Consider the following 16,701-nt stretch of genomic DNA (forward strand, 5'->3'; position numbering starts at 1 on the left):
TAAAATAAACATTGTTTGAGGTACTAGAATTTTTATTTGTTTTCCAGGATAGAATGTCACATTTTTATTAAATGACCGGCAGTTACATCTATAGGGCACCAAGGTCTCGAATCTTTTTTGATATGTTGGAACACAGTAACATGAATTATATATTTCAAGGCTCTTGTAGCTCTGTGATTTATTTCTGCCTGGAGACCTGGAATTGGGAATTGAGCAGCTTCCAGAATGAGGCTGAAATACACAGATGGCATAAGCTGGGCACAGGCTGAGTTACTGTCACATGCTTTAGTGGTGAGCTGTCACCAGAATCCTATACTTGAGAGCTTCTTACTTAGAAAATGTAAAAACTATTGCCTTCAATAGTTTCTTCCATCCATATTCTTTATCCTGCAAAATGTTCCCCAAAACTACAATGTAAGAATATTATGAAAATCCTTTGTATAGTAGTCTAGGTGTAGTGTTTTCATATCATAAGGTCACCCTCTTAAGTCATCCTAGAAGTTTTTATGATCACAATTCACTGATCACTATTCATTTCATTTTACACTAAAAATGTTCCTGCTCATTCTGTCCAAGGTTTCCATAGAAACAAACTAACAGATGTTCAACTCAGAAAGCATTTACTGAAAGCCAGCCAGGTACTAAACACTGTTCCAGGTATTGGTGACAAATACATAAAAATAATTTAGCATTTTAAAACACCATTTATTTTATCATCTTGCATCATCCCTGAAACTGCCTCCGGACTTAGTACCACTGGCTCCCTCAGGCCACAGCCGTGAACCCAGGCTGGGGCCTGGGATTGAGCTCACATCTCCTCCCACCTTTGAAGTGAGAAAGGACACTGACATGAGTTTGGTGCCTGTTAGGTGCCAGGCCCTGAGGTGGGCACATTACCTACTTATGACACTTCATTCAGCCCCCAGGACAAGTCGATGGGTGGTTGCATTCAGGGAGGATACCGGGACTCTGCCTGCCCAGGCCTGCCATGCCCAATTCAAACCAGACATGCTTACCTTCTCAGAAGCCCAAACCCTCTCCTGGACCACTGTGTCCATCCCCCGCTGATCCAACCACAGGAGCAGGTATCTCTGTCACATCCACCATTCACTTATCATTCACTCATCATTCACTCATCCATCCGTGTGTTCATCTGTTTGTGTGTGTGCACACCCAGCCACTTAAATCAGTAGGTCTCTGAACCAGCACTCACGGGCAGGTACGCCTATCCTGCACCACTGTCTGGATTCTGGCTTTGATCCACCATATTTCCACCCAGATGTTAAGCCGGGGTCCACAAGTTCAGGTTTCAAGGGAGCTTTATTTATATCCTGGTTTCTGTCAAGATGTCATCCTGGGAAGCAAACAGAGCTTCCCAGTTGTCTCTTTGGAGACTTACAGATGCCCAGGTCCCTGCTTTTATGGATGCCTTGAGGTCCTCTTATGACTCTGATCTCTAACCACCGTTCTGGGCAAGAAGAGAGGCTCCCAGCACAGCATGCTAATTCATGTCATGAGAGCCAGGAAAGCACTAACCACCAGCGTGACACATTTGCCCCAGTAGCACTTAATGATTCTGGAGGACTCCCAAGAAGATGAAGTTTAGTGGTACAGTGATTGTAATCTTAAGAGGTTACTATGAATACCTTGAAATAAAAGCAATTAATTGATATCAAAATTAAAACATTGACAGTTTGCTTCTTAACAGTCCATGTTCTGCAAAACTGTCTTATTAGTGAGAGAGATACAAGCGGAAAAAAATATAAGGCAGTGCCTTTAACAAATGCCTTAACTTTTAAATATATAATAAGTACATTTATAAAGGAGATTTGAGAATTAGTTTTATGAAGGTAAAATTAATATGGATTATTAAAAGGGAAATCCTTCAAGAGTTCACTCACACCATGCAGAAGGTCTCCTGTGAGCACATCTCTAGCATCATTGAAACAGAAAATAAAAGCACAAGTGCCGTGAAATGCCATCTTTCAAGCAAAATTAGGTGGAAGTTTTGCTGTGTTGCATTTTCTTTATAACACGAAAACACCCAGTAGATGCAGCTATTAAATGACTTGGGAAATAGTACAGCACTTGTTCAAATGTTCAGAACAGTTGTGCAGATAATTTAAGAAATGTTTCCATCGTGTGCAATTGAAGCTACCACCAGCATTCCTGAAGGTCCCATCATTTCATGAGTCCCACTGCTGACTGCCCTTCACTAAGATGTTCCTTTGGGCCCAAAAGGATATAGAAGTAAAAATAATTCCTTATACTTGGAGAGGCCTTTATTGTGTATAAATCTCAGATCTTGTTTTATTTTATTGACAAACCAGCCGTGTGGGGCTTCCTTCCTCTGCACACGTCTTTCTTCTTTCTCATCTTCCTTTGCACGAACCCTTCATTCCTTCTCCCTTGAATGTGCCATCCTTGAGCTCAATAGTTGGCTCAAATGTCCATCTTCTCTGACTCCTTCCCTGGGTCCTCCAGGCAAAGCCCTTTTCTCCTGGCAAGCCCACCCTGCACTGTGTTCTTCCCCTTGTAAGGGCACCTCTCCCCATGTGCACCACATGGTGATTTACAGCTAATCTATCCCTCTAAGACAATTCTTGAGAGGGTAGGTCTGGTCATATTTCTTATGGAACCTCCTGCCTAGTAAGATAACTGGCATATTCTAGGACTTCATCGAAGATTTGGGGGTGGTGGATGAGTGGGTGGGTGGATGAATGGATAGCTGGGTAGAGGAATGGACAAGGAGAAGTTAGTGAAAGGTAGGATGGAGAATGAATTATAAAATGTTAGGTTTTATTGGGTTTTTTAATTTTAATTTTTCGCAGTTTTCTTCAGTCCGTGGATTAAGCATATTTTACTTCTTAATTTAGAAAGTGTAATTTTGTTAAATGTATGATGAATAAATATAAATAAATAGAGCTTCAGGGATAGAATTAAGTTGAAGCAAGTCTAGAACATGAGTCTTCTAGGTCGTCACTCTATCATATGCACCTACTCCAAAGTAGACGTCAGCTTTCAATTTATATCAGTTGTTTTTCCCTTAAATTTTTCAGTGATATTTTATCAGAGTTGCATGGATCATTTGTAATACTAATGACCATTTTTTCCGCCTTTAGGATATCTGTAAAGCCCTGTGGTGCCACCGGATTGGGAGGAAATGTGAGACTAAATTTATGCCCGCGGCAGAAGGCACCACTTGTGGGCGTGACAGGGTAAGAAGCTAATCTTAGGCACATGCATCATATTCAGATGTCAGTCTTTCAACCATGCGTCTTTCCTCTGCTTGCCTTGGTATTTTTTAAGCCCATCTTTCTGATATATATGTCCATATCTATACCCATGTCAAAAGATTGTGTTTAATTTATATTAATTCTATGAAGAGGACTCCCCTTCATACTTTTCCAATGATATAATTGATGAGCTGCCTGGAATAAATAGACGTAAATGTCAGGCAACAGGTGATGGCTGAATCTGTTTAATTCAGGAAAATGTTAAACTCTTGACCACCTTTTAATCAAATAAAGAACTAGCATTCAGCAGTTCTGTTAAAGCCTCAAAGCATCAGCTTGAAGACTGTGGAATAGATCCTTCTGACCTATTTGTTGCTCCTGTGAAAATGAGAGAGGTGCTCTAGTAGGGGAAAGAAGAAATTCATAAGACAGCAAGTTTATTACTAACTGGGAGACAATGACAATTCTGTCATTAAAACTTAAAAATAAATTATCTTAACACTCAAGAGTAATCTTTTAATCCTTTTGATTTAACCTGTGATTGTATTTTTTTCAGAATATAAAAGACTATTGATAAACATAGAAATATATTGGGACCAAATTGTCACTGTAACCATTTTCATCCTATGTATCTGAACTTTCTAGTGATGCTAATGAGTATGAAAGAGAAATCTATGCCTGAATATCATTGATCCAAGATGTTTAAAGTCCGAAGTAAACCTATCATACCATAAACATATTTAAATGTGAATACAAATAGAAAGGATTTAATGTATTAGGAAACAATGCTAACATAATGCTTTTGGGTTAAATTATTGCAAAGCTGACTGAGGAAATGAAGAGAAATGAAGTAAATATGCTTAAGAATAGCACCCAGCAACCATTCATCCTACACATGTTAATATGCTTTATTTTCAGACTTTCCCAGGGTGAGACTGATATTTAAATCCTTCTAGGGATGTAGGCAGCAGTAAATTAATCCATAACAAAAACGTCTAATTAAAATGCTTTTAGTTTCTTGAAAGAGAAAATAGATTTGCTAAGGTACTGCAATGTGGAAATACCAACCATCACAGGATACCAGAGAATTTACCTGAACATTAACTGCAGGTGATCACGACTCTTTGCACATTACTGACTAAAACTGATCAAATTTTGCAAATCTGATAGTTTGCAAAATTATGCCTATTTCTGGAACGATTGGCAGCCCTTCCATTGTTGCCTTGGTGATGGTTCACACAGGTATGGTGTGGTTCTCCAGGTGTCCTACTTTCTTTAAAATCTACTATTTTCCTTGGATGAAGTTACAGCTGTGATGCTACCCATATATTCTTGTTACATTCTATTTACCTTGAAAGCAATTAAATTGGTTTTCATTGGTATTTTAAAATATTTTTTCCTGGTGTTTCCTCATATTGAAAAGAATTAGAGCACATTAAGCCGGACTGGATGCCTACAAATTACACAGCGTTGAGTGTTCTGCCCAGGATTGAATGGCTGCCCAGTGGCCATGCTGGGACAAGCATCAGAAGTTCATGTAAAAGCCCCCTTTCGTGTTAGTTGTGTCATCCTGTATCACCGGTCCACGAGTGTCCATGAGGTTTATTGATTGAGAAGCGTGCATCACCAGAAGTCAGTATCTCAGTACTTTGGAATATTCCAGAGCAATGGATGGGCTGTAGATAACTGACAACAACTGTACGGCTCCTGTGCATCTTTCTCCTGGATGGGAACCTATTTTCCTCCACGTGCTACCAACGCTGAGGCTCTGCATGGGTATGCGTGCTGGTGAACCTGAGTGGTCAGTGCATCTTTCAGTGGCAAGCACTGTACTGAGAACATGATATACATTGAATCCTCACAGGCACCCTGGAGGGTGAGCCTAGGGCAGCCCCCCACTGTACACCAAAGAACTCTTCCAGGAAAAAGACACTCGGTTTCTCTGCTCTCATGCCATGAGAAATCCGGAACAGGGGTCAGGACCACAGCCTGGATGCATGCTGAAGCAGATTCCGGTTCTTTAATGATCCCTAGTGGAAAATTAAACCAGCTCTCACTTTGTGATTACGTTGCAAATGGTCCGAGGCACTTGGCCTGTGTCATTGCATTGGGTCTTTGGAACAAGCCAGTCTGGTGGTTTCCCTCATCCCTGATGTTCACAGGAGGACGGGCAGGCTCAGGGCACCTGAGTCAGTGCCCCAGGTCACACACCTGGTTGAAGTGATAGGCGGGGCTCATTTTCACCTCAAGAACGGTGTACGTTCTTGTGCCTCATTATGCTGCTGCCCTGTCTGTACGGGGTTTAGGTGTGACAGTGAATTCCTTGAACAGTATCACAACAGGGTGTGAGCCTTATCGTGACATCACACTGTCCAAGATAAAGCCTCTTTCGTAAGCCACACTCTCCATCGGTAAAATGTAAAATTGTGATAAACATGGGATTGTTCTCAGAAATACAACTGGTGCTTCAGCGGACATTTTATGTGTCTATTTCACACAAGGGTCTTGCCCCCGACCACCCCACTGACTGGCTCCACAGGTCTGTGATCTGCATGAAATTAGACTAAAAATTGTATGTATGCATGTTCATGTTTGTGTGTCTACGTGCACCTAGGCATTCCCCCCAACCTACTTGGGAGAAGATGTAGTGCTTTCTCCTCAGAATCTCAAAAAGTTTTCTTAAATAATTTTTAAGGATAGTCGCTTAAGGATACTCCTGGGCATATATCCGGAGAAAACCATAATTTGAAAAGATACATGCACCCCAATGTTCATAGCAGCACTATTCACAGTAGCCAGGACATGGAAGCCACCTAAATGTCCATCGAGAGATGAATGGATAAAGATGTGGCACATGTATACAATGGAATACTACTCAGCCATAAAAAAGAAATGAAATAATGCCATTTGCAGCAATGTGAATGGACCTAGAGATTATCACACAAGTGAAGTAAACCAGACAAAGACGAATATCTTGATATAGCTATGATATATGATATAGCTTATATGTGGAGTCTAAAAAATGATATAGATGAACTTACTTATACACAAAACAGAAATAGACCCACAGACATAGAAAACAAACTTACAGTTAACAAAGGGAAAGGGGGGTGTAAATTAGGAGTTTAGGATTAACATACACACGCTACTGGATGTAAAATAGATAACCAATAGGGACCTACTGTATAACACATGAAACTATACTCAATATTTCTTAATAAGCTATAAGGGAAAAGAATCTGAAAAAAAATGGATATATATGTAAGTATAACTGAATCACTTTGCTGTACACCTGAAACTGACATAACATTGTAAATCAACTATACTTCAATTAAAAAAAGGATACTCTGGCAAAAAAAAAAAATGCATTTGCAAGACTGTTAATTGCAGCAATAATTATCAAAACAAAAGCCTGGAAATGATGCAAATGTCCATCAGAAGGGAACTGGTTGGAAATATACCCAATGGAATGTTTTGTAACTGCAACAGAGGAAGGATGGGTGTGTCTATCTTATTCTGTGGAATGAACTACAGAATATATTGTTAAATGAAAAAGCAGGATGGAAAAAGATGGGGGCAATATGGGGTCATTTATGAAAGAAAAGGAAATACTAGTCTATATATAATTACTTATGCTAAAAAATAAAAGGATAAACTCTAAATTTTAAAAAAAAGTAAACATTTTGTGTAGTTTTAAAACAAAACTAGACCAAATTTTATTAAAGTAATTCATAAACATCCCAAGCAAAATGAAACAATCTAACCTAAATAGGTTCCATTTAGGCTTTAAGTCAAGTTATTGGCTTAACTATGACCACAACAGAGGAATTATCCAAGTGACTTTAAAACCCAACACTTTGTACATCTCAAGTAGAATTCATCCAGTAGACACCAAGTACTGCAAGGAACCTTAAACAGTTCAGCAATCATATCGACATTGATAGGTTGGTTTTGCTCTTCTAAAACTATTATTTTTATAGACTCCTACACAATGCTTTGCTGGCAGAATGTCAGTTGTGCCCAGTGAATGGGTCCATCAGTGGGAAAACCAACACCATTGAATGCACGCTAGATCTTGTGTAGTTTTTGCATGTGGTGGAAGTGAAGAAACCATGTAGATTTTAGCAGAATTAACATCTATGAACGCTTCTCTGGAAAAAGGGGAGCTGATAGAATCTCCAGCCTCGTAGGGACAGGAGAAGCCCTGTGTGGGTTGTTTCGTGTCCTTAGAAAGCTGTGTGACCTCTGACATGCATCACTTATAACCTCCAGGCTCCCAGCCCAGGTGCTTTGGAGCAAAAGCACAGAGCACCAGCCAGAAATGACAAGGTGTTGAGCCACATGGAACCTCCAGCTGGATTTTTCTACCTGACAGTCAGTCTGTTCCGACAGCGAGAGGTGAAAAGCACGTTGTTTCCAGGAAAGGTTAGAGCTCATACACCTGAGAGGTGAACAATTGGACTGAGTGTTCCTGCAACACGACTTAAGTACACATGTTAGGTTCCAGCAGCTCAGACAGACGTCTGAAAATGATTTTGCTCTGTACCTTCCCTTTATGTGGATTTATAGAACAAGGCTAGGTCTGGAAAGAAAAAAAAGAAGCTGCATTGAATGTATTTTTATTATGTGCTACCTGAGGGTAGGGATGCTGATGTCTGCCTATGTGACCAAACGCCCCACGGCTCAGCATTGCAGTAGTGATGTACCTACTCTCTACCCACAAGTCATATCACCGTTTTGTTTTTTTTAATTTCCAGTGGTGCCGCGGAGGGCAGTGTGTGAAATATGGTGACGAAGGCCCCAAGCCCACCCACGGCCACTGGTCAGACTGGTCTCCCTGGTCTCCTTGCTCCAGGACCTGCGGAGGAGGGGTGTCTCACAGGGATCGGCTCTGCACAAACCCCAGGTGAATGCCCAGGACCTCCCTCCTCATCAACACCCATCTCTCTGCTACGAACTTTCCAAACAGCATGTGGACATAAGCTCAGTGAAAATAATTCTGTACCCCCCATATTACTGTAAAAGAACGCTAAGTCAGAAAGCCCTTTTACTCAAGCATTTATCATACAACGATGTCTCTGTGGTATAATTTAAGGTGCTTATAACTACCTGACCACAGCAAAAGTAACGGAGCCGACAGTGATATTCAAGAACTGGATTTTAACCATGCTTACATGAAATACCAAGGTTCTGCCTAAAATAAGGAGATAAATCATAAGTATAGAGAACACAAATCAATAGATAAGAATCAGTAAGAACAATTTTTTCATGTGAGAAAACCAAAGTCTTGGTTTTTCATCAAATGTATTTCCCTTCACAACATGTGGTCTCAGTGTGTCTTCTGTAGAAGACGAGGATGTTAAAAGCAGTCACCAGTGCAGTGCAATGAAGGGGTTTTTCAGTTCTCCTTTTGCACCTATATGTGTTTAACTTATGTTAAGACTAAGTAAAATGATTTATTTCAGTCCTGTCTTTAACGCATGAGACCTGATTGGTCCCCTGCATCGACAGGGTGGTCTCGTGCTGGTGTGTCCACGCGAATTCTAAGGGGTGAGAGGGGTGTTTGCTGTCTCTTCCAACCAGCGGAAGACGAGAGTGCTTGTTCTGTCCCCATCCGGTGTCCTCGCCTTGTCGCAAGGAGGCTGGTAGGGCAAAGAAGTTGCCATCTGGACGGCGAAGTAGTTGAATTTCAGTCTCAGTTCTGCTTTTTCCCAGCTGCCCTCCTTTATGGAATTCGGAGAACCACGATGCTCGCCCTGCCCCCTACAGGGAGACGAGCAAATACGTGCTGACTCACTTCCCAAACTCTAACCTGTTCTACCAATGTTGCAATTATTTGCACACTCAATAGAAAAGGAAAATACTACCCATATCATTAATATGTAAGAAAATGCCAGTGACTTCTTAGGAATGCACTTCTTTTAACTGGTGACCGTAAGTATCTTTAACATTATGTGCTCCATCTCCCTAATAAGCCTAATTTCCAGGGAGGGGTGAGTAGCTATTCAAAGGCAAGGTTTCTAACTGTACACTATACATTCCAGACCATCGAATGGAGGGAAGTTTTGTGCGGGCTCCACGCGAACTCTGAAGCTTTGCAACAGTCAGAAATGTCCCCATAACAGTGTCGACTTCCGCGCCCTGCAGTGTGCCGAGTACAATAGCAAACGGTTCCGAGGATGGTACTACAAGTGGAAGCCGTACACCCACGTAGAAGGTAAGTCTCAAATCCCGCTTTCTGGTGGCAGCCTCGGACTTCTTTACTCTTTAAAGAACTATGTGATCAATAGTGTGCCTCCAGATAGACCGAATATTGCTGTTAGGGCAATGTCACAGGTTCTTTTCCTGTTGCTAGCTTGATTCTGCCTGCCCCAAGGCCACTGGCATCTTATCTAAACTTGACCAGCTGTGGGCTCAGAATAAAAGCAAACAAGATAGAGAGCATGTGCAAAATACCATGAAATCTTTAAAGAAGTGATAAAGCACTCAAAGTAGGTGATTTATTGGTAATGAATCAATTCTTTTTTAATACAAATCATGGCAGTTGATGGTATATGGTAATGAGTATGTCACCCATTGAACACTCATTATTGCCAGAGAATGAAAGCAAATTCATGTCTTTTGGAAAATCAAATAATATACTACATATCTGGAAAGTCTTGATCTACAACTTATAAACCAGGAAGTTTATTTGTACCATATATAAGATTTTACTCTCCAGTTGGAGAGAAATATGTATTGTCCTTATGATCGTAGTAACTTGAACTCAGTAGCTCCAGTAGCATAACTTGAAGATAAATTCAAAGAACACCTAATCATCTCATTCTTTGAAAATGAGAGTACTGTATTGTCCAAGAAACACTTGAGAAATACATAAGTTGAGCCATCTCATCTGGCACTTACTTTTACCATCCCAATATATATAATGTTATCATGGTGAGAGTTTTACGAAATCAGCAAATTCTGGAAGGAAAATTTAAGCAGTTTCAAACAAAGCTTTTTTTGTTGGGTTTTTACTCCTAAAAGTAAGTAAAAATTAAGAAAAATTAAGCCAGTGAGAAACAAAGACACCGGAGAAAATAGTAGAAAGAACTTGGAAATTGGGGTCAAAAAATCTGTGTGCGATTCCTGGCTTTGCTAGTCTGCAGTAAATAAATTCATTAATCATGGAAGCACATATTAAATTTGATTCTTAGAATTATTCAGTTGGGTCTCTTATCCTGCACTATAAAGAAAATATTTGTACATGAGTCTCGGGCCTGTGAAAACTCCTAAGGCAGATAAATTTTTATTATCAACTGTTCTCTTCTTTACCAAGAAGAGAACAAAGGGGGAAAAAAAAGGTTTCTACAAAAGTTCATGTTAGCCATATAAATCATAAATCCTTGAAATGGATTACCGAGAGAGTATGTGAACTTGATCTGCCACTCTGAGGTATATAATGAGACCTATATTCTCCATTTATCAGTGTTTTTTGACAATCCATTATATTTATTTAAAAAACAATGTTCTCTGGAGATTTCATCCAAATGTTATTCTCTTTATCAGTTTAAAACTACTATGTATTTTAGTAAATGCATTAGCTATTAAGAAATTTTGTGATTATTTTAAGTATTTTATTACACTTTATTTGTAAGAACTTTGTGTATTGCTTCAAAATGGTAGTGACTTTTTGCATTTGTAGAAAGAGTAATTAATTATACTAGTAAAATAGGTGAACAGTAATGTAGTTCAAGTCAACAAATGTTTATTGAATGCCTACTATGTGCCAACCACTGTGTATGGAGCAAGGACCAATAAAGGACACAGTCGAAAAACAATTAATAGTGAAGCTTTAAAAAATATTTTAAAAAATTCAAGGGGAAAAACCAAGCCTAAAGAGGTAATTTATAAAGATGTCTTTGCAATGTATTATTGTGTGGGAGTTATTTTATGGGCAAAAAAGAAAAAAAAAAAGTCTATCTAAAACTTAGAGCAAAAAAATGATCAGAGCTTAAGTATCTTTCTTATTTGTGTTTGTGTGTGTATTTCTTTTTAAGATCAGGACTTATGCAAACTCTACTGTATCGCAGAAGGATTTGATTTCTTCTTTTCTTTGTCAAATAAAGTCAAAGATGGGACTCCATGCTCGGAGGATAGCCGTAATGTTTGTATAGATGGGATATGTGAGGTAATAATGATCATTCATTCATTCAACAAACATCTCCCAACAGTCTGCTTTATGCCAGGCATCCTGTAAGGGGCTAGAGAGACCAGACATTTAAAACACACCCTTTCCCTCCAAGTCACAGCCCAGAGGGAGAGAAAGCCAGGTGAACATCTGTGGAGACAGGCAGTGGCTTGTGGCAATGGAGGCGTGTGCAGAGAGCACGGCGGGGGGAAGGGTGGAGCTGATTCTCTCTTAGATATGGACCTAAGAGATTTGTAGGGTTCCTCAGGGAAGGGAAAGGGAAGAGGGGTGTTGGGGAAGCAGGGAGGGGAACACAGAGGTACAGGAAATCATGGGACGGTAGGAACCAGTTCAGGGGTCAGAGTACCCAGAGGCAGGCAGGAGCTGGGGGATGCGGAGGAGGTGAGTGAAGGGGAGAAGCTCGCAAAGGGCCATTTGCTGCGGGGACGAGGACTTGGGGTTTTTATCCACATGTCCCTGTGGAAGGCACTGGGACTGGGGACGCGTAGAGTCGCCCAATCAGACAGCAGTAGCCGGGCAGTGGCGCCAGAGTAAATGAAGGCAGGGACAGCACAGAGACAGGGGCCGCTTCACAGCTGTCGAGGGGGTCTCGGGAAATCGGCAGCCTCACTTCTGTTGGAGAGGGACTCAGGGCACAGGCTGGGAAAGATAGGCAGCTAAGTGAACGCAAAGTTCTGAGCTTGTTACCAGGCACAGAAGTGAGATGTGGGAAGAATTTTATTATAAACAATGGGAGGGTGTTACATGCAATGGTCAGATACATTGCATGTAAATAATGGGCTTTTCAGTGAAGAAGTTACTCAATATTCGTATTCAGTGGAGTCCAAAGACCTTGGTCCCAGGTCTGATTTTCTCTAAGGTGTAGACCATGACCGCAGTAAAGTTGAATCATCCACTCAGACCCTCAGTGTAATCGTTTGAATGCATGAAGATTAGACTAAATGATTCTGTTCGGATCTCTTTCAGCCTTAAAATGCTCAACTGTCCACCCATTGTGTCTAATTATCAGTTGATTTGTTAAATATGTCATTGTTTTTATGTATTCTTAATGATACAGTACCACAATCCTTTATTTGTAATTCTGAAATCCAAAGATGTGTGAAATGGAAAGTTTATTTGACTGTAAAATATAAGCTGACCTGAGCTTATTTGGTGGCAGAACTGCCTTGAATTGATGCGACTATCTTCAGTTATGTTTATCCCGCTCACTGTAGAGATGTGCGCATTTTAGAAACATTGTTGCTGTCTGGAGCCCTGCAGGGACTCTCGCATCATATGCATATGTTAATTACCTTCCCACAATCCAAAAAACTCTTGAGTTCTGAAATGCATCTGGCCCTAGGATTTCAAACAAGGGATTGTGGACTATAGTTCATCCATCATTTCTGAATGGATTTTTTACATAGCTAGCCTATATTCTTTGCTAGGAAATGTAAAATTGGCAAGCATCTCAGAATATATAAACAGCTGCTAAAATTCTAGACAGTAGCCAAATGTGCCTTTTACATAATTTACTGCTGGGAATAATCGCCCTGTGGCCTGTGTTCCTTCTTTGCCTCTGCACAAGGCGATTCAAAAAAGCACGAGGCGAATTCCAGTGGAACCTCGTGAGGCCACATTGCTTGTCATTTGTGCTAAGTGCTTTATATCAGTCTGAAATTTCCCCACGTCTCCAACATGACAACCCGCTAGGTTTAATTCTGGGCGGGCTCAGTGTAGGACAGTCGTGTAGCAATGCCAAAGAGGACAGGGTATGTTTGCCACGCGAAGGTCTCCTCCTTTGGATGGAAGCGTAGTTGACAAGTCTCGCAGTGCACATACTGGGTATCCAATAAATATTTGTTAACTCTCCCGTGTTGGTGAAACTTTCAACTCGACGGGAAAAGGTTTGTGACTTCGCCCCTGTTGTCTTGTCTTTCATGAATGACACGTGACCTCGTGGGTCCCACAGAGAGTGGGATGTGACAATGTGCTGGGATCCGATGCTGTGGAAGACTCCTGCGGCGTGTGCCGGGGAAGTAACTCCAGCTGCACAACGCACAAGGGCCTCTATGCCAAGCAGCACCATGCCAACCGTGAGTGCACCCACCAGAGCTGCCTGCCTGGCTGAGCAAAGAGCGAAAGGAACCACCTGGTGGGAAGGATGGGAGGTGTAGTGCAAACAGCAGACAGAGTCCTGAGAGCCCTACACAGACTCCTTGCCTGCTTTGCTTCTCAAACCTTCTGTTTTGATTGGAAGTAGTTGCTAAGGTATTTGAATTCAAGTGGTTTGTAGAAACAGTGAATATTACAATAGCTCTGCTCCAATTAAAAAAAAAAAAAAAAAACCTCATTTATAGGACTCATGCAACTGGATTGCCAAAACAGATCTCCAGTTTCCAAATTCTGATTCTCAAGGTTTGGTTATGGAGAACCGCAGGTGCTTAGGGATTTGCCTTGGCAGCACTGAGTGAAGCATCACATACCCCCCCTTCCTGTCTCCTTTGCTCTAGAGTATTACCAGATGGTCATCATTCCTTCTGGAGCCCGGAGTATTCGCATCTATGAAATGAATGTATCTACCTCCTACATTTCTGTGCGAAATGCACTCAAAAAATACTACCTGAATGGACACTGGACAGTGGACTGGCCCGGCCGGTACAAGTTTTCAGGAACTGCCTTCGACTACAGACGGTCCTACAGGGAGCCCGAGAGCTTAACCTCCCCTGGGCCAACCAACGAAACATTGATCGTGGAGGTAGATTCCAGCCTCTTGGTCTCAGGGCTTGGATTTGGGGTCTTAGGGTGTTTTTGTAGGTTCAAGGCTACTGGCAAAATATTACATCCACACAAAATTGTTTGCAGTTAGATAGTGTCTCAGAAACAAAACTAATCAACTCATAAACTAAATGGGCCAGTGGACTTGTTTTGATCGCCTTTCATTTCTGGGTGCGTGATGAGATTTGTAGTTACGCACATCATGCGGTTCCCATTTTTGCATCTTGATCAGTCGATTTTGACAAAAGTCTGCTTCTCCCCTGTAAGCTCTGTGGCTCTGAGAAGCAGCCACTGTGGGTGTCTCTGTGTGTGCCTGTTTGGGTGGGACCAGCATTCCGCCGAGTTTTGTGCAAATGGGAGTGAAGTGAGAACCCACCACCTGGGCCCAGTGCCTGGCAGGGGACCGCACACTCACCCCCTACGCAAGCCCCTCTGTGCTCTACCCCAGATGGCAGAGGCTCACGACATACAAACGGGCATCTTCTAACAATGTAATTTGTCCTCATGGGACCGGGCAGGTGGTGGTAACAGGCAGTGGACATGCTAATTCCCTACTTTTTTGTATTTCTGTGCACATTTAAAGAAAAGACTGGTTCAAAAGTTGCCCCCTCAGCCCACACCTATGTGTGCAGGTGTGAACCACCCCCAGGCCCTCCACCTGCTCTCCGGGCCTGGCAGCCCCATCCCGGTGTCCTTGCATCTTCCTGGGAGACACCCCATCTCCACACGTCCCACTGCCATCGCCCCTCCTGACCCGGAGCTGCTTCCTCTGCCCCTTTATAAACATGTTCACTGTGAATTTCTGCCTTGGTTATTTCTCTCCCCCCATCTCAGGCTTTTAGCTTTAATACCCATGAAGAAAGAGAGATCGGTCAGGGTTGAAGGTAATCGAGGCTTACTGGGAACCTGTTTCCTATGCAAGAGGCTCAGGATGTCAGGTGGCAGAACAGCTCAGTGGTCGTACAGTGAGGCCACCTGTCCAGGGCTCATACCTGTCCTGCAGCATCTTCTCCAGCTAGACTCGAGCTGTGTTGTCAGGGAGGGAACTGTGGTGCCAGGGGGTTTAGGGAAGCTCCAGTGACTTCATCCACTGGAACCTCCCATCAGGGACCAGTGAGACTCCAAAACTCAGAGGTGGGATTTCTATTAACAGGCTAATGGTGGGGTTTCCAGAAAAGCCTCTCACCCAGATCAAGGGATCGATACCTTTATGAAGGAAAAAGTAATTGGTCCATGTGGTCGAGTTTCCAGCTAGGAGATGAAGAGTCCAAATGCAATTCCGTGTGCCGAGCATTGCTCACAGGTGTGCCCAAGCTGAGAGATCTTTACTAGTAAGATGCTTTCCTCCTGGAGGCATACAGTACGTGCCAGTAGGCAAAAGTCCTCCACATCCCATCACAGGAGGAAGTACTCAGCCTTCATCCTGCATGGATGCGATCCATTCACCCGTTCTTGGTGGTTTGGAACTCACTAGGAATTGTGATGGTGCTTTTTAGGTATCATTTTCTGATTTGCTCAGATGGAGAGCATTGGTGGGGCTCCCAAGGTAACACGGAGGGAAATAACCAAATGCTCTTGTTAGGTAGTAAAGGCTGTGGAAGAAACACTAAATGCAAGGCAAAAGAGTCAAATGTCTATATATTTTATAGATGTGCTTGTGTCTAGTTTAATTCCTGTTTAGAAAGTTAATTTTGGAGGATGGACAGTGTTTATTACTGTAATCATCTTCTGCTGGGTAAGTCTGGTGTTTCAAGTAGTTTAAAACAAATTAGCTTCTATTTATTGGTTCTAATTTAACTCATTTTCTTTTTCCCTTTGTCTTTTTATAGCTTCTCTTTCAGGGAAGGAACCCGGGCGTTGCCTGGGAATACTCTGTGCTACGGCTGGGGGGTGAGAAGAAGCTCAGCACTCAGCCCAGCTACACGTGGGCCACCATCCGCTCCGAGTGCTCCGTCTCATGTGGAGGGGGTAGGTCACTTCCCACGGCCATCCTGGGGACAGGCACAGAGGTGCCGGGTGCCTTAGGGCCATGGGGCACACTGCCGTCGTCTTCATCACGCTGCCCTGGTCCTCATCACGCTGCCCTGGTCCTCATCACATGGCCCTGGTCCTCATCACACTGCCCTGGTCCTCATCACTCTGCCCTGGTCCTCATCACTCTGCCCTGGTCCTCGTCACTCTGCCCTGGTCCTCATCACGCTGCCCTGGTCCTCATCACTCTGCCCTGGTCCTCATCACGCTGCCCTGGTCCTCATCACACGGCCCTGGTCCTCGTCACTCTGCCCTGGTCCTCGTCACTCTGCCCTGGTCCTCGTCACACTGCCCTGGTCCTCGTCACTCTGCCCTGGTCCTCGTCACTCTGCCCTGGTCCTCGTCACACTGCCCTGGTCCTCGTCACACTGCCCTGGTCCTCGTCACTCTGCCCTGGTCCTCGTCACACTGCCCTGGTCCTCATCACTCTGCCCTGGTCCTCATCACTCTGCCCTGGTCCTCATCACACTGCCCTGGTCCTCATCA

General features: G+C 42.7%; 1 protein-coding gene across 1 annotated transcript in view; it reads left to right on the forward strand.

The window, feature by feature from the left end:
- The window catches only part of ADAMTS16 (ADAM metallopeptidase with thrombospondin type 1 motif 16), a 162,221-nt gene that overhangs the window by 78,003 nt on the left and 67,517 nt on the right, over nt 1-16,701 (forward strand). The window contains exons 11-17 of the mRNA XM_036845990.1: nt 3,123-3,218; nt 7,994-8,142; nt 9,281-9,453; nt 11,276-11,406; nt 13,379-13,502; nt 13,920-14,164; nt 16,014-16,152. Coding sequence (XP_036701885.1) covers nt 3,123-3,218; nt 7,994-8,142; nt 9,281-9,453; nt 11,276-11,406; nt 13,379-13,502; nt 13,920-14,164; nt 16,014-16,152 — 1,057 coding nt within the window. The remainder of the gene's footprint in view (nt 1-3,122; nt 3,219-7,993; nt 8,143-9,280; nt 9,454-11,275; nt 11,407-13,378; nt 13,503-13,919; nt 14,165-16,013; nt 16,153-16,701) is intronic.

Source organism: Balaenoptera musculus, chromosome 3 (assembly GCF_009873245.2).
Source record: "Balaenoptera musculus isolate JJ_BM4_2016_0621 chromosome 3, mBalMus1.pri.v3, whole genome shotgun sequence".
Classification (NCBI taxonomy): domain Eukaryota; kingdom Metazoa; phylum Chordata; class Mammalia; order Artiodactyla; family Balaenopteridae; genus Balaenoptera; species Balaenoptera musculus.